The sequence below is a fragment of the Trichechus manatus genome, unplaced genomic scaffold, assembly GCF_000243295.1.
Source record: "Trichechus manatus latirostris isolate Lorelei unplaced genomic scaffold, TriManLat1.0 scaffold00015, whole genome shotgun sequence".
In the NCBI taxonomy this organism is placed as follows: domain Eukaryota; kingdom Metazoa; phylum Chordata; class Mammalia; order Sirenia; family Trichechidae; genus Trichechus; species Trichechus manatus.
Window position 1 is genome coordinate 1,237,494 of NW_004443951.1, and position 18,957 is coordinate 1,256,450.

The window sequence follows — 18,957 nt, forward strand, 5'->3', positions numbered from 1 at the left end:
CAATCTCTTTTGAGATATAAAAGGGAGAATTGCGCAGAGTGGAGGAGGACCTCATTACCACAAAGCAAGAAGAGCCAGGAGTGGAGCATGTCCTTTGGACCTGGGATCCCTGTGCTGAGAAGCTGCTAGACCAGGGTAAGATCTATGACAACGACCTTGGCCCAGAGCCGACAGACAGAGAAAGCCTTCCCCTGGAGCTGGGGCCCTGAATTCAGACTTCTAGCCTTCTAGACTGTGAGAGAATAAATTTGTTTGTTAAAGCCATCCACTTGTGGTATTTGTTATAGCAGCACTAGATAACTAAGACATTATATCTCCTCTAGATGACTTCAATGGCCTCACTGCCTAAGTTTGGTACCTCTATATGCCATCTTCCAGACTACAGCTAGAGTAGGCTTCCTTTATCTAGTTTTATTATTTTTTCATTGAGGGAGATTTTTTCTAAAACATGAATCTGACCATTTCTTTCCTCCACTTAAATCCTTCAATCCGATATCTAAACTCTTACCTTGTCACACAAGTTCCTTCACAAACTGCCTCACTCCCACATACTTCCTGGCTTCATTGCTGACTACTATACCATCCTCATTCTATAATCCAGCTACTTGTAGTTACTATACTCTAGCTAATTGCAGCTCCTAAGATAGTTTAACATTTTTTCTTATCTCTTTACTTTTGAACACATATCTCAATGAATTCTGTTTACTTGGAATATTCTTTCTTTCTTCTTCACCTGGTTAACTTCGTTCAGCCTTTAAGACTCAGTTCAGGAGTCCTCTCCTGCAGGAAGTTTTCCTTGATACCCCTGTCTCGGTTGGGTGCCCCTCCTGTGCTTCCTTAGCACCTTGTGCTTCTATTTATCACAATAATAATTATACACAGTTGTAACTGTCTAATCAGTTATCTCTCTTGTGACCAAAGTGAGCTCGTTGAGGGCAAGAGCTGTGACATGTTTATCTTTGTGTCTCTAGCAGTGAGCACCGTGGCAAGAGGTAGGAGTGAGGGGGAGTGTTCAATAAATGTTGGTTAAATGAAAGACCTATAGGAAGAATAATATATATATTTACCAAATATATAACAGAAGATTTGAATAAAAGGGGAAAATATACCATATTATATGATGGAAAGATTAGCACAAAGATGTCAATACTCATAGAAATTTATGTGTAGATTTAACGTAATCTCAAGAAAAAGCCACAAAAGGATTTTTTTATTAGAATATAACCAAATATTTCTAGACTTATTTTAGCAATATAAATGGTCAAGAGTATATAATACTATTTTGAAAAAGAGGAGTTATGAGGTGCAACTCATCTTATAAAATACTAGAACATATCATAAAGCAACAATAATTAAAAGTAGATGGTTCGGCACCAAAAACAAACAGATGGACAAATCTATAGTATAAGAAATGAAACTCAGAAACAGACTCTATTACATATAAGAATTTAATATATAATAAAAGAGTTATCATTATACAAAGAGAAGGCACCAAACCCACTGCTGCTGAATCGATTCTGACTTGTAGTGACCCTGTAGGACAGAGTAGAACTGTCCCATAGGGTGGCTGGTGGGTTCAAACTGCACACCTTTCGGTTAGCAGCTAAGCTCTTAACCACTGCACCACCAGGCCTCCTAAAGGGAAGGGAAAGGATTAAAATTTGGGAAAATGGTCAAAACATGGGAGCCCTGGTGGCTCACCGGTTAAGAGCTTGGCTGCTAACCAAAAAGTCAGCAGTTGGAATCCACCAGCCGCTCCCTGGAAACCTATGAGGCGGTTCTACTCTGTCCTATGGGTCGCTACGAGTCGAAATCAATTCGATGACAACAGGTTTTTGCATAGCTCAGCACTTGCTTGATTCATTTATTCTACACACATTTACCAAAGGCCTACTATTTGTGCTAGGTACTACGCTAGGCAATAATCATGCAGTACTGAACAAGATACTGTCCTTGCTTTAAAGGTTCTATGAAGAGGGCCCTGGAGGTGAAAAAGAAACATAACTTTGAAGAGAAGGCAAAAGACAACGTAATATTACACGTCTTTAACTTCTCACTCTAACCATTATTTAACAAGAATTTTTACCCACCCTTTCTCCTGACCAGGGAAAGAAGTATACAAATACTCATCACAAGGGGAGGAGGCAGAATGCAGAGTGCTCATTAGAAATGTCTCAAGGTGCTTCCTAGCCAGCAACGCTTAGTGAAATGCTTTTGAAACACACATCACTTAAAAGCTGAAATCACTATTGGATGTCTTCTTTTTCTGGGTAGAGTTCTCTATATCCTTGAGATTATTCATTCAGGAAACATTTTTTTGGTCCTGTTGGTCACTGTCGTAAATAACTAAAATTACAAAGATAAACAAGATGCTGTAGGACCTCAGAGACATCAACTCAGGTCATTTTAACACGTTTACTGAGCACCTACTTTATGCCTGGTGCTGAGGGTACAGAGGTGAGTAAGACACAGTCCTCGGAATTTAACTACCAAATCTAACCTGCCAAAATGTGCAAAGAAAATATATGTACAAAGATGCTCATTCCAGTACTGTTTATGATAGGGTAAAGCTAAAAAGAACCTATGTGCTCACCAGTAAGAGTCCATTTGGTTAAAGAAATTATAGTCCATTCAAACCATTAATACTCTGCAGTCACTGAAGACTGGAATAACTCTACATGTAGTAACATGGAAAGACGATCACTTATTCAGTTAAGTGAAAAAAGCAGGTTCTTAGAAGAACATGCACAGTATGAATCTGTATTTATTTTTAAAAGTACAGGCACACATACACGTACACATTTATAAGCAGAGAAAAAAAGCCTAAAAGAATTTTCAATCACATTATTAACAGGGGTCTCTGAGTAGTGGGACTGTGTGTGCGTATCTACACAGCTCAGCTCACAGTCTCGTGAGGTGGCTCAACATGGAAGCAATCCTAATAGACTGGGCTGTGCTGTAATAGAGGTGCATCCGCGTTTCCTGAGTAGAGATCCTTTCCTTCATTTGTTCCTCACTTTATCCTTTTCTCTCTTCAAGAAAGGTAACATTGACCCAGCTTTATATATACAATGAAGATCCAGAAGTATCCCAAAAAGAGAGTCCCCCTACTTGTCAAATCCAGTGGACCTTCTCTGTCCTGATCTTACTTGACTTCTCTGTGGCATGTGATATTACTGCCTCGTTCCTTTCTGAATTATTCTGAAATATTCTCTTCCATTGTTTTTGGAGACACCCCGTTACTGATTCTCCTCTTTCTTCTCCAGCTCTTTTGCTGGCTGCTTATTCTTTTCCTAACCTTTAATTATCTGAGAACACTAGCTGGGCTGTTGTCCTTGGCCTCTTCTCATTCTTCTCCACCTGCCTTCACTGAGTAATCTTACCCACTCCTGTGGTCCAACTACCATCTGCAAACAGAAGACTCCCCAAAATGTATCTCTAGCCCAAAGGTTTCCATGGAGCAGAAGACTCAAATATCCAGTTCCCTACCAGACATCTCTACCTGCTTAATCTGCAAGCACCTCTAACTCAGCATTTCTAAAATGAGAAAAAGAACTCCTTATAATCAATCCCCTTCAGTGCCTCCTCCTCCTGTATTTGTCATTCAATGACATTATCACGCAACTATCATTTTGGGCTCCACTGTCTCTCTCACCTTCATATTCATTCAATCTTCCCAAGTCTTACAGATCCACTTCCTTGATGTTTCCTATATCCTTTCCTTCCTCCTCACTGCTGCCCTGGTTTGGGTCCTCATCACCTCTCACAGGTCTGCTGCAGTGGTTTATAACCAATCTCTGCACCCAGACTGGCCCTCTCCAATTCATCCTTTATCTGAAGTCAGAATGACCTCTCTAAAACACAATTTGATCGTAACACTTCCTTACCAAAAATCTTTCAACAGCTCTCTGTTGTTGTTGTTAGCTGCCATTGAGTTGATTAATTCCTAAGTATACCATTCAAGCTCTGGATAACCTGGAACATCTTTGACCTTACCTCTTACCATGTCACTCTCTTTCTTCCTCCCCTCATCCCCAGCCCCCGACCCTTTGCCTCCATGTGCTAAATTCTAACCATAGACAGCAGCTTGCCTATCCCTGTTTTGGATCAGGTTATCTGGCCTTTTCACATTTCTAAGCCTTAGCTCACACTGTTCCCTCTGCCTAGAATGTTTAAATGCCCATTTCCCCCCTTAACTGTAAACATCTTGAGGGTAGAACCTGTCCCTTATTTCAAGTTATATTACCAGCACAAAGCATAGTGTCTAGCACAGAACAGACATTCAATAAATAACTGCATCAGATTTTTATTGAATCAAACAGTTAAATAAAATCCACTTACTTCTGGTTTTCAAGTTGGTTTTGTACTAACATTTGAATATGGATGTAACTGACTGGGAAAATCATACAATTACAAACAAAATAATGGAACTATACTATAAAGAATTAAATCCAAAGGCACTGGAAAAATGAAAGTTTCTAATTCTTAAACTTATTGCTGAGAATTCTTCCTGCTTACCACTCCAAGCTTTATATAAATTATCTCATTTAATTTTTATAAGTAAATAATGAATTAAGTACTATTATTATATCTCCTTTTATAAATGAGGAAAATGAAGCTTAACAAAGTAACTTGCCCAAGGTCTCACAGTTACTAAGTATGGAAGCCAGGATTTAAACACAAGCACCCAGACTTCACAGCCTGCACACTTAATCCTGGATACTATATCCCATTCCTCTGTGTTGTTAGGAACTGGCACACAGAGAGTGTTCAATAAAGCTTGGTTAACACAATGTTGTTCACCTTCTTGGTACTCCCAGACCAGAAGAGCACAGACCCTGAGAGGTAGGTAGCCAAAGCGCAAAAGGCTTCAACTTTCAGGCCAGGGCAGTGGGCAGTATCACCCACAGATACTTCCACAAGAGCCCCGTTCAGACTGGTCAGAAGGCTCTGCCAACACCAGGGAAACTAGCCCAGGAAATGCAGTGCTGAAAGGGAGCCCACAAGTCAGCAAGAAGGAGGAGCCTCCAAAAAAGAGTGACAGTGGGAAAGGCATTCCAGTCAAGGGCAGGAAGAGGGAAGAAGAGGGACGGGGGCTGGGAAATCTTCTAGAAAATACAAGGCAGACTTGTAAACTTCGATCGCAAAGTGACTTTCACGATAGCAACCACAGTCGCTGTACTTTACATATCTTAACTCATTTAATCTTCAGAACAACTCTATGAGGTACGTGCTATTATTATTCCCCATTACACAGATGAAAAAAAAGTGGGGGTGCTGAGAGGTTAAGCAACTTGCTGAAGGACACAGCAAGTAGGAAGCAGGACGAGGTTTTAACTTAGGCAGTCTGGCTCCAGAGCCCCTGCTTTAACCTCTATACTATACTGCCTCTGTCAATCATACAGTACTACCTCTTCACGATTCAGTTGAAAAAAAAAATGAGGCTCCATGACCTTTCCCCAAGGTCACAGGTTGCTCAGTAGCTACATCAAGGAAGTTAATGATCTGCAAATAGTCATTATTTGCTCCATGAAGTTTATGTTTGCAAGTAAGCGGTATCACTGGCTAGTCTTATGATCTGGGTCAAGTACCCTGGGTTTAAGGGTAGGGCGTTTCTGCAGCCAGTGCACTGTTAACACAAATTCCCTGCAGGAAGCACTCTTTCACTCATTTAACAAACTATACTGAATACTAGGTATGTACTAGGCCCTGTGCTAGAATGTGGAGTGAGACATAGCCTTGCACTCAGGGAACTCCAGGTGGATCTAGGTACAGGGGAAGACCTAAAAAAACAAATGCACTAAAGTGTTACAGGTCCTAAGAGTATTTAAGGTAGAACCTCTGGGAAGACCTAAAGGACAAAGGAGTCACTTCAGCTGGCAAAGGGGCCAGGGAACACCATGAAAGAGGCAATTCCTGTCCTGAGTCTCGACAATGACTCAAGGAGAAAGGGATGGCATAAGAAGTACACTGAACAAGGGTATAGAAGTCTGAAATAGCTGGAATAATTTGAGGGCTGTGGTAGGCAAAATAATGGCCGCTCAAAGATGTCTAGAACCTGTGAATATGTTCCCTAACATGGCCACAGGGACTTTACAGATGTGATTAAGGTTAAAGATCTTGAGATGGGGAGATTATCATGGATTATCCAGCTGGGCCCAATCTAATCTCATGAATTCTTAAAAGTGGAAGAAGAGGCAGGTGGGTCAGAGAGATGCAATGTGAGAAGAATGTGAACTGTCATTGCTAGCTTTGACAATGGAGGAAGGAGGTCACAAGCCAAAGAAAGCAAGTGGCTTCTAGATGCTAGAAAGGCAAAGAAAAGAATTCTCCCTTAGAGTCTCCAGAAAGAAATATAGCCCTGCTAACATCTGAGTTTAGCCCAGTGAGACCCATACCGGATTTGAGAACTACAAAACTGTAAGATAATAAATTTGTGTTGTTTTAAGCCACTAAGTATGGAGTAATTTGTTACGGTAGCAACAGAAAATGAATAGAGGGCCTATAAATAGTTCAGGATTACTGACACAATGGGAATCTATGGGACAACTTGAGAATAGAAGGCCATTTGAAAGGCCCTTGCCACTAACTTATGCTGTGACCAGGGGCAAGTCAAATCACGTGCTCATTCATTCACTCACTCGCTGACTCCTATCTTCACTCAACAAACATTTTTAGCTTCATCTATGGACAAATGTGCATCTTTAGTTTTCAGGAGGTGGCATGACATGGTGTATCTGGTCATCTGACCTGGGGCAAGTTACTTTAAACTCTGTAAGTCTCATTCTTCCCATTTGTAAAATGGAGAAAATAACATTTACAGTATGGAATTGTTATATGGATCAAGTGAGGTCATAGATGTGAAAGCACTTTGTAAGTATAGGATTTTTGTTGTTGTTGATCAATCATAAATGAAAATACGGCATCTCTGAAATCAGATCGATATGACTAACATAAAACTTTTCCCAAAATATTCGTACATACAGTATTGCAAAAGTGGAGTGTGACTGCTTACCAGGTTGACAGTGCAAGGCCTAACTCCACTGTCTCACCAGCCATTTATGCAATACCCCTTGCCTACTGGTTTCCTTTATAATAAAAGTATCCACTTGCAGAGGTCCCATAATTGCCAAGTCCAAAGGTTTTTGCTCATCTGGCCCTCAACCTTCCAGACCACTTGAGACCATTGAGGACACTCATTTCTCCTGCCTCTTAAAACACTCTCCTCCTTGGCCTTCATGTCACTGTACTCCCCTGGCTCTCTTCTCTTCTCTAACTGCACTCTCTCCACCTCCTTCAGTGGCTCCTCTTCCTCCTCCCACTTCCCCATCACAATTATTCTCCCAGGTTCAGTCTTTTGCCCTTTAATCTTCTCTATTACTCAGAGAATGATTTTAAGCGAACAGTTTCTGGCAAATGACTTCCAAATATGTATTCTAGTCTAAGTCTCTCATGTGAGCTTCAACCCTACATCTCCACCTGCCTGCTGGACACTTCAACCTAAAGAGTTTATGTCAGATTAAAATGCTAGGGACACTAACTAAAATGGGGCTACTAGGAGAAAGCTCCAATTTGGGGTACACAAGAAAAGAACTACATTCTGATTTAAAAGAGGTGAGTTTGAACAGATGGCAGAACCCAGAGGATGGTCCAATAAAGGAAAGGCACATATGGCTGGCGTCCAGGGCACAACGGCAGGCTGCTAACCAGGAAAGAACAATGCCCCAAGAGATCAGGGTTCTTATTACATCTCTGACGCTAACTCACTACATAGCCCTAGCTACGTCACTTCACCTAAGTCTCAGTTTCCTTGTTTATAAATTGAGGTAGCTAAATGGATTTAAAAGGGTTTATGACATTGACATTTACAAAGCTCATACAAATATGGACAAAGAACACGAAGAGACAATTCACAAAAAAAGGAAGGACAGAGTGCCAATAAACACATGGAAAACAATTAATCCTATGCAGCAAACGAAAACAAAATGCTTTTTTTATGTATTAAATTAGTAAGATTTTAAGAAAATGGTAGGAATATAAATCAGAGCAACCTTTCTAAAAATCTAAGATTCAAAAATGGTTCTAGACAAGAGATGCAAATTCAAGAGTCATCTGGATTAAGATCTCAGTTAAGTTGGAGAAGTAGAGAAGCTCTCCGGCTAAGTGCTCTAAAGAAGTAGCAAAAGACTGAAGTCTGAGCTTTAGAAGAAAGCACTCTCTGTTGGGGGACAGGAGACAAGGAATGAAGAAAGAGAGTAAGGTGAGAAACATAGGAATAAAGAAGGCTAGAAAGAGCCTTCTTTGTCCAATGTTGTCATTTTCATTCATAAGTCGAATATTTACTGAGCCCCTGCTGTGTGTCTCACTAATGCTTGAAATACATTTTGTGAATAAAACGGAATTACTGTCTGGTAAATAAAAAAATAAAGAACTAAATAATTAAATAAGAAACTACAAACTGAGATAAGGGCTATGAAGGAAACAAACATTTTTAAAATAGAAAACAGAACTGGCAACCAGATCAGTGCCATTTATGTCAACGTAAAAGAGTCATCAATGGTCTCAAGTTCACAGTTCTGGGGAGATGTGAACTGAGACAAAACCGTAGGAGTGAGCTAGGATGAAATCACTAGTGTTCTAAGCGAGACGACTAGTTGTTGTGGGAAGGATTTAATGAAGAAGTAGGAAGCGAGGAAATGGGGGTTGTGAGTATTAATAATTTTTAAAGGAATCTGGCCATGAAAGGAAGGAGAGGAACAAAGTGTCTGGAAAAGGTGGCAGGACAATTAAAGGGGAAAATTTCCATGAGAGGCATCCTGGCTTTCCCCTTCTCCCTCACCTCCAATCAATCCTTGCTCTCTAAGTCTGGTACATTCTCCCTGATAAGGTCTAAAAAGCGGTTTTTCTTCTTCACTCCTCCTCAGTCCTCCATGACTCCACCATGTCTCACCTTGATGACCACAACCGTAACTTGTCCTCGTGGCTCACTTCCTCACCTCCTTCAGGCATTTGCTCAAATGTCACTTTTTCAGTGAGGCCCACTCCTGCCCACCCCATCCACATTCATCATTCCCCTTAACCTGCTCTGCTTTTCATTTTTCCATAGTGCCATGGTTTGAATTATGTCCCCCCAAAAATGTGTTTATCAGTTTGGCTGGGCCATGATTCCTGGTATTGTGTGGTTTTCCTATAAGTTGTAAATCCTGCCTCTATGATGTTAATGAGGGAGGATGGGCGGCAGTTGTGTTAGTAAGGCAGGACTCAGTCTACAAGATTGGACTGTATCCTGAGGCAATATCTTGAGATATAAAAGACAGAAGTGAGCAGTGAGATGAGGGGACCTCATACCATCAAGAAAGCAGTGCAGGGAGCACAGCACGTCCTTTGGACCAGGGTCCCTGAGCCGAGAAGCTCCTAGTCCAGGGGAACACTGATGAGAAGGCTGACAGAGAGAGAAAGACTTCCCCTGGAGCTGATGCCCTGAATTTGGACTTTTAGCCTACTTTGACTATGAGGAAATAAACTTCTCTTCATTAAAACCATCCACTTGTGGTATTTCTGTTGTAGCAGCACTAGATGACTAAGACACATAGCACTTATCATTTTCTAAAATACTATACAATTCCTTAGTATGTTTTTTCCTTATTGCCTGTCTCCCTCACTAAAATGTAAGCTTCACACCAGGAGCAATTTTTACCTGGTTTGATCACAGGCACCTACCACAGAGGCTGGCACGTGGTAGGCATTCAATAAATGTGAGTTGAATGAAAGGCTGAACGACCATCTCTCTGTTCTCCCATTCTCCAGTATCACCTCTTTCCTACACATTCTTTTCTTGGCCACCAAAAACTCAGATCACATCACATCACCCTCTAGCTTAAATACATTAAACGGTTCCAATAGCAGTTTGTTTCCAAAGTGAGAAATGCTTATAGGCTGCTAACAGATTATTCCCTAAAAAAAGAAAAAGAGTTCTTTGGGAAACTGTGGATAAAACAAAATTAACCAGGTTTCTTTACTGTGGAATTTCCCATAGCCTACTACATGATGAAGTACACTGAAAATCTCTAAGGGAGAGAAGACAGTAATGCAGCATTTTCCAAGTTTATTTGAACCTATAAAGCTTTCTTTAGGGGCACATCACTGGACCAGAGTTCTAAGAAACACACACTTGAAAACACTGGCCTTTAGGATAAAGTCCCCGCTGGCCAGCTTTTAAGTTTCTTTATAATCAGGCCCTATCTCTATCCACTCTTCCATCCTAGCCATGCATCCTAGATTCTAGCCATGCTGTTCCCAGGATGTTCAAGCCTCCACTACTTTGCTCATGTGTTTGCCTGCGATGAGCCTGATCCCATTCTGACCTAGCAAAATTCCACCTCTAAGAAAACCCTTTCCAACTTACCCAAGCAGAAATAGTCACTCTCTCCCTTGTATTCCCACAGACCTTTGTACATCCCTTAAGTTAGGCATTTTTACGTCAATCATAATTATACACCTATATGCCTATTTCCCCAAAAAGAAAGTGAGCTCCTTATAAACATGGACCATACATTATTCTCTAGCATTCAGTATAAGGCATGGTACGTGGGAGGTGTTCAATACATGTTGAATGAATGAAATGAATCTAGAACGGATAAAACACAGATTGGATGATGATCCAGGTTTCTTGCTTCTCCTAATCCTCATCTGGTTCATCAGTCTTAAGAATTTAGGGACCTCACTCTGTTATCTTTCTCCTATATTGTTAACTCCTCTTATTCCACTGAATGCTAGCAATCATACATGTTTGATTCTCTCCCATCTTAAAAATCAGGACTTCCTTCAATCCCACTTCTCTTTCTGATATTGCCCCCTCTCTCCTTTCTTTCAATACCAAACTTCTTGAAAGGGCTATTTGCAGTTTCATTTCCTTACCTCCCCCTCACTCAAGCTTCTGCCCCTAACCTTACCTTTGGAACTGTCCTTACCAAGATCATTAATGACATTCCTTTGCAAAAGCCAATGCACAATTTTTAGACTTACCTTATTTCGCCCTTTGACAACCATGGACACTGCTGACCAATCCCTAGAAACATTCTTTCCTTCGTATTCCATGACAGCATTTCTCTTGTTTCTCTTCTCTTTCTCTGGCCACAATTTCTCGGTCTCCTTCTACAAGTCCCTTACATATTGGTGGGCTTCAGGATTCTGGACGTGGTTCTTTGCTTTTCTTATTTACTCTCCCTGGGCAAGTTTATCTATTTCCAGCCATATATTTCTAACTATATGCTGATGATGACTCCCAAATCTATATTTACAGTATTTCTTCAGCTTTAGCCTTATGCATCGAACAGCCTATTGGACATTTCCTCTTGCATGCCCCACAGTTATCTCTAGTGCAATAAATCTAAAACTTAACTCATTATTTCCCCCTCCAAACCTGTTGACCCCTATCTTAATGGTACTGCCATCCATTTAGTTGCCCATATCAGAAATCTGATTTCACTCAGCTTTCACTCCTTCATCTTCATTCCCAACATCCAATTAATCTGTAGGTCCTTTGGATTTTATTCCACTTACGTCTCTCGATTCCAAGCACATTTCTCTATCCCCACTACCACCCCTTCCAGGCCACCTTTATTTCTCATCTATATGTTCAGTAGCTTCCTAGTAGGGTTTCCTGCCTGTAGGTTTGCTTCTCTCCAACCCTCTTCCTACATGACAGTCAGACAGATTTTTCTAAAATGCAAATCTGAATATCATTCCTCCACTCAAAATCCTTCAATAATAACCACCTATTATCCTTAGGATAGAGACTAAACGAATAATTTCTTTTATAAGGATCAGCACAAAGCTGGTTCCTATGAGGCGGGGATTAAAGATGTTCCAAATGTCCACCTCTTCCAAACTGCTGTACCAGTCCATCATCTCTAACATCAACTACTCCCTCCCCCCTCAGTATTGTTGCTCTCATCTTTGGGTTCCATAATTCGCTGCAAGATGCCACTGAACTCATGAACCATACAAAAGAAAAGGCTCACGCGGTTGTGGAGGCTGGCAAGTTCCAAATCCGACACACATGGCTGCAGTGGCTGATGAACCCAAACTGGCAGTTCAGAACACAGGCTGTTGGCTCACAAGACTGTGGAAGCTGGTAAATCAGGTCATATAATAGGCCAATGGCCCATGGGGCTGTGGAGGCCAGCAAATCCCAGAATCGGCAGGTAAGACAGCAGGCCTCTGGCTCAAGTCCCAAGAACCCTGGAGGTCAACTGATCATGAACTAGACATGGGATCTAGATGCAAAGAGAGAACTCCGCCAGGTCATCCACACATATACCTTAGATGCAGGCCACACGCCAGGAAAGGACGTAACTTGAGTAAGGGTGGGACTTAAGTCACGCCCTCCTGCAAGGCTTCAACACAAGACATACCCTACACCGATCCTGCCTCATCAACATGTAGAGGTCAGGATCCACAACACATAAAATGGAGGACAACCATACAATATTGGGAATCATGGCCTACCCAAGTTGACACATAACCCCAACCATCACAGGTTCCATACACCTTATTTGCAAAGTCCCACTCAATCACTGTGTGTGAATCACAAAGACCATAGCTAGAAGGGCCATATTAAGTGATTCATTACACTGCAAAGACCCAACTCTCAGATTTTATAGAAGACTAAAGCTACCCTACTGCTGCAGTACAACTAGATCCTGGATAGAAGCCACCTCCCTCGCCCCAGAAAAGTAAGCAGAGGGTAGGCTCAGGGAGGGGTGGGGTTATGCTAAAGGCTGATACCAATACCAACCAGGCTGAAATACTTAGCCTTGGGCCAGTGGTAAGGTGGGAGAACTAATCCTGGGACTCCCATACTGAGCTGGGACCCCTGAGAGGTGTGCTCAAGTATTCCAGGTCAGAGGTGGCCCCTGACTACTGGCAGAAACAAATGAAGAAGCAAATTCTCTCTAGAGGGAAGCTTCTCCAATTTAGTCCCACAGAATATCCATAGATTAAAATCAAATAATCAGCTCACAATTAAAAATCAACAAGCATATGGGAAGGCAAGCACCACAGGAGTCAGCAGAAGCGATAAACAACAGATTTAGATCCCTAAAGACTGCAAATATTAGAATCGTCAGATGAAGAATACAGAACAGCTATGCATTAAATGTAAATAAAGGGTATAATCACAAGAATGTGCAAATAACATTTAAAAGAAACAGACTGAAGAGAAAAAAGGAAATTTCTAAAATTGAAAAATGGAGTTTTTGAAATAAACTCAATGAATGAGTTAAACAGCAAATCAAATTCTGAATTTAAGTAATTTAGCAGATTAATTTGCTGAAGAGAGAATTCATGACTTGGAAAAGATACATCAGAAGAAATTATCCAGAATGCTGCAAGAAAGGATATAAAAAGTATGACAGACAAGCTAAGGGATATGGAAGACAGAAGGTCTAACATACTTATAACTGTAGAATCTCAGAAGGAGGGAATGGATAAAATGAAAAGCAGCACTCTTGAAGAAAATGGCTGTAAACTGTCTACAAATGAACATAAATCTGCAGGTCCAGGAAGCGTAATGTATCTAGGATAAATAAAAAGAAATCCATGCTGTAGTAGCCGGCCTGTAAAATAGCCTCCAATGATTCCTACCTCCTGGTATTCACAGCCTTGTGTCGTTGCTTCCCCAATTGTACCAGGCTGATCTGTGTGACCAAAAGAATACAACAGAAGTGATAATATGTCACTTCCGAGATTAGGTTATAAAAGAACCATGGCTTCCATCTTGGTTGTTCTTTTGCTGTCTTACCCTCTCCTGGATCACTTGCTCTGGGGAAAGCCCACTGCCATATCATGAGCAATTCTAAGGAGAGGTCAATATGACAAGTAGCTAAGCCTCCTGCCAGTAACCTATGAGTGAGCCATTTTAGAAGCAGATCCTGAAGTCTTGGTCAAGCCATCAGATGATCACAGCCCCAAACCTCATAAGAAACCCTGAGCTAGAGCCACCAAGCTGCTCTCAGATTCCTGACCCTAAGAAAAATTGTGCAGGACAATAAATATTGTCTTAAGTTGCTAAATTTTGGGGTAATTTGTTATGCAGTGATAGATAACTAATACATATGCCAAGACCAAACAGTTCTGAATAGCTTACGAAGGGCTTTCATCTGGCCCAGCCTGTCTCTCCAGCCTTATTTCTTGCCACACACTCTCTCTCCAGCCTATTACATTTCAAACACACCAAACTTATTTTAGTTTCTGAAATGTACACATTCTCTCCCACCTCTACCCCTCTGTACATGCTCACAATGTACCCCCTGCCTGACACATTCTTCAATATCCTCTCCCCTACTCCCAATACGTACACTCATCTGGCTAACTTTCCTCTCTATCATCAGAAAACTCATCGCACAGTATGATAAAGTCTTATAAATTGTCTCTCTTTCCATTAGACAGCAGGCTTCAAAAAGATGGGAATAACATCTGCATCCTTCATTATGCCAGCACAGTTCCTAGCACAAAGAAGGTACTCAGTAAATATTTGTCCCTTGCAACCCACAGGACAGGGACAGGCAGGAAGGCTAAAGGTTGAAGAATATAAACACTCTCAGACAATAATCAGAGTGAAATTTTAAGCACAGCAACTAACTATAAAGGAATCAAGAAATCCCTATATTCCATACAATCTCAGGTTTGGGGAAGGCTTAAGGTAGGGTTAAGATTCAAAAGCTGGGTGGCTTCCAGCTCCTCCTAAGCCAAGCCCCCTCACTGTGGTGTCATTATGATCCTGGAATTGCAATCTCTGAACATCAGACACACCCATTCTTGAAAGCATATTCATAATTGTACTGAAAGGCCAAACAGAAATGATTTTTAAAAAATTATCATCATTCTGCATCTGCACACAATTCCAGCCTATTATTTTAGATCTGATCATATATGGTATTTGTGGTGTGTGCCTAAATATGAACATATACATATACATATGTACATATATACATGTCATAAAATATTAATCACTAGTACCCTCTACTGGTTGAGATAGCTTATCTGCTCATATCAATGGTCTTATTGCCCTCTAGTGACCACAACCCATAAAGACTGAAAATTCAGCAGCAGATGGGAGAATCTCCTTGGCTACAGTGATAGGGTTTTATGTTCTTTAAGCATCTAATTTTCTCAGATTCTGGTTTATATTACAGGGGCACAACTCTCAAGACTCTTGGGGAGCCCTCTGGGGATTTCACACAGCTCTTCCCAGCTGTTAGCGCCAGTCTGAAGCTGCTCCCTCTCCTGCTTCTCATGAACAAGAGGTCAAGGGGAGGCAGAGAAGGCGAGGGCTGCACAGGCGAGGGCAAGAACAGCAGCTGTGAATGACTGCCCTGGACTCTCTGGGGAGTTGGGAGCAGCTTGAGGAACACATGTTGGCTCTCCCTTGCATATTATTCACAGTTGTGTACTGTACTAAAATGGCAATTCCATGTAGTTCCTGACTTACCGTTTAAATATCTCCAATGCTGTAATAAATGATGCAGCGGCAAGCGTTGCTATCATTGTTTTTAGAAACCACACTTTGCAAGTTATTTCTACTCAAGACAAAAAAGGCAAGTCTTCAAGATGCAACTGACATGTCCCCTCCTCTATGAAACCTTTTCTGAACTCCCCAGATTTAAGTCCTTTGGGCCAGCATATACCTCGTACAGGCTAGAATGGTACCCAGAACATTATTTACATGTTTTTATTTATAACCTACGGTATTTAACTTCTCCTATTTGTCTCTATGCCTATTTCTATCAAGCCGTAAGTTCCCTGGGGTCAAGAACCTATGTCTCATTCATTTTGCACACTCAGTATCAAGCACAAGTCCTGCGAAATAGAACGGTGTTATGATAAAATGTTATCCAGAGATCACTGCCAGTTAGCAGCCCATGAGGTATGTACATAAATTGTTAGCACTTAGAAGCTTTTATAGCAATTTGATGGAGTAATTCTATATCTGTTGAATCTAATAATAAAAAAATTGAGACTTGTATTTTGCATATTTTCATTTTTCCCAGTAATTTTTATTGTATATTATGAAAGTATTGGCCTGCGACCAATGGAGAATTTTTTTAAACAATAGTCCTTCACCACAGATATTTTAAGAAGCTGATGTGATAACTTAATAAATGTTTGAGTAAGGGAGGAAAGTAAAAAGGAGAGAGACAAAATATATACTTTTCATAAAATTCAGAAGGAACATACCTATCCTTGTTGACTTTAACACTTCCCTAGAGGGTATTTTCTTCTTTAATTCTTGTAAGGCTTCAACTAGATTCTCTTTGGTTTGATCAGGAAGCTCCAATATAGTCTTCCATCTTTTTATGTCTTCTACAACCACAACTCTCTGGGAAAAAGAAAAGTCATTTGGAAAATGAACATTTTCATTAGAAAGACATCTGCCTTCACCTGAGCTAATGGGGCTCCTATTGATATATGAATTATTGATTATGACCTGAACCAAAGCACAGCATGTGCAATGCCCCCAAATGATGGGTAATTGCTTAAAAGCAGGTCCTGCTTATTGCAAATCAGGAAGAGAGTTGCATCTATTAGGAAAAGTGTAAGTTTTAATCTTACCATGTCAGACACCACCGGGTACTTAGCAGTGAGAGGCCATAAGGATAAGAAGAAAAGAAAAATGATGCTGAGGTGAATCACCCTACAGTTCACTTATGAGTATCTTAATTCATAGGCGAGGACCAAGAGTGGAGACGTCATAAACAGATGTTTATTTCAACAATAAAAAGCACACTTCAACAGTTCCCCTCTTCCTAGAGAATAAAATTCAAACTCTCTCATTTAAACTATTTAAAGATACTTCAAACACATAAAAGGGTACAGAGTAGTCCACTACTCAAAATGGGAAAAAAAGTTAACATTTTGCTGTTTCATACAAAATAATAATAAAACAAAGTTTAAGTCTCTTTATATCCTTCACCAAACTCATTCCCCTTCTTCTCTTTCTAGAAGAAACTACATATCTTACAGTTGTTATCCATCATTCAATTAAGTGTAAAATATTAACAATTAAGGAATCAGAGTGAAGGAGATGGGAAAGTTCTTTGTACTATGTTATAACTTTTCTTCTTTTAATATTAAAAATATTTTACTGTGTTTTTGGTGAAAGTTTACACAAATTAGGTTTCCATTTAACAATTTCTACACAATTTGTTCAGTGACATTGGTTACATTTTTCACAACATGTCAGCTTTCTCATTATTTTCATTCTGGTTGTTCTGTTTCCAGTAATTTCTAGTTTCCCTGTCCCCTTGCCTTCTAAGAAGTCTTTGCTTTTGAGTTGAGTAAGTGTTGACCATTTGGTCTCAAATAGATGATTTTTTTAAAGGAACAAGTACTCAAGGATGATAGTTTATTTTATGAGCCAATCTGTTATTTAGCTAAAAGATAACCTTATGGAATAGTTTTGGTTCGAGGTTTAAAGACCATCTCAGAGACAGAGTCTCTGGGAGTCCTTCAGTCTCAACTGGTCCAGTTAAGTCTGGACTTTTTAAGGATTTGAGTTCTGTTGCACATTTTGCTCCCATTTTATCAGCATCCATCTATTGCGTTCCTGATCATAACAGTAGGTATCGGTAACTGGGCACCATCTAGTTCTTCTGGTGTCAGGGTAGATGAGGTCATGGTTCGTGTAGACTCTTAGTTCTTTGGACTTACGTTACAACTTTTCTATAGTTTTGAAATTATTTCAATAAAGAATAAAAAAAAAAAGTAAACTGGGAGACAAAAAATAAAGTATAACTACAAAAAAATCTTGTCTCAGATAGTTATTGCCCTGGGATGGTGGGTGGTTAGGGACAGGAAGGGGGCAGAAGGGGGCTTCTGGTAATGTCCTGTTTCTTGATCTGGATGCTGGTGATAGATGTATTCAATTTGTGAAAATTTAACAAGAGGTACACTTATGATTTGTATACTTTTCTATACACATGTGATAATTTGATAAAAAGTCATCCCCAAAAAGTCTCATCTTCCTCCCTTGGCTGGGGTCTGCTTCCAGTTCAGAAACCTGTGGTGGAAGGCAATGGGCATGTCTGACTGTTCTATTTTCCCATCTTTGTTTCTCCTACTCTCCCACTTGCTTGTCTGCTTTGGTTTCTGACGTTTCCAGAGTCAATGCTAGGAAGAGGAAGAGAGGTAGGGGACAGCAAAAGCCTCATTTTCTGTTGCGATACTATGCTAAACAGGCTTTCATATTCCCTGGACTTCACAGATATTTAAAGTAGACTTTCTTTTTCTCTTATGGGGTACTTTTGTGTTTCCTTGGCAATCTCCCATTGTGGAGCTCCAGCTTAGTTCTCACCTGCAGTTCCTACAATGTGGGGCAATGCCTCTTCAGCCAGCCACCTACAAGTCCACCCTAAGTCCCCAGTTTTTGGCAACCCACTGCATACAGACTCTGTTGGGGTCTCACTGCCCCTTCCAAGGATCTTTATGGGCCCAGTCCCTTTAATTCAACTCCAGGCCAGCCAGCATTTTCTCCCACTATTGCTCACATCTTTGCCCTGAAAAATTCTGAGGGTAACAGCCTTTCCAATGCAGCTACCTGTTCTCTCTCTCTGGCATCAGTCAGCCACTCTGTGTTTAGACTTTCCCAGGCACAGTTCTGGTCTCTGGGTCTGCCAGCTCCAGGGACTAACAAGTTCTTCAAGCAGAATGCCACAGCACTCTCACTTTATCCAAAGGAATTTTCTCTCTTCCTTTAAATTCACTCTTCTTTATAGCCTATGGTGGCTGATGGGTTAAAGACTCCAGAACTGGTCTTTATGTACTGCCGTCACAGGTTCTGCATAGATGGTCTAGAACCTCATTTGCGAATATCATTTGATACCTATTGTTTTGTTCTCAGCCTTCAGGAGCCTCAGACAAAATTGAGACAAAGTCCTTTTTTATGACCTTTTACAA

At 40.6% G+C, this 18,957-nt stretch overlaps 1 protein-coding gene across 2 annotated transcripts in view; it reads right to left on the minus strand.

The window, feature by feature from the left end:
- TCEANC2 (transcription elongation factor A N-terminal and central domain containing 2) overlaps positions 1–18,957 on the minus strand; it is a 47,012-nt gene that overhangs the window by 12,031 nt on the left and 16,024 nt on the right. For both annotated transcript variants that reach the window (XM_023727052.1, XM_004371705.2), the window contains exon 3: positions 16,240–16,381. In XM_023727052.1, the coding sequence (XP_023582820.1) occupies positions 16,240–16,381 (142 nt within the window). The remainder of the gene's footprint in view (positions 1–16,239; positions 16,382–18,957) is intronic.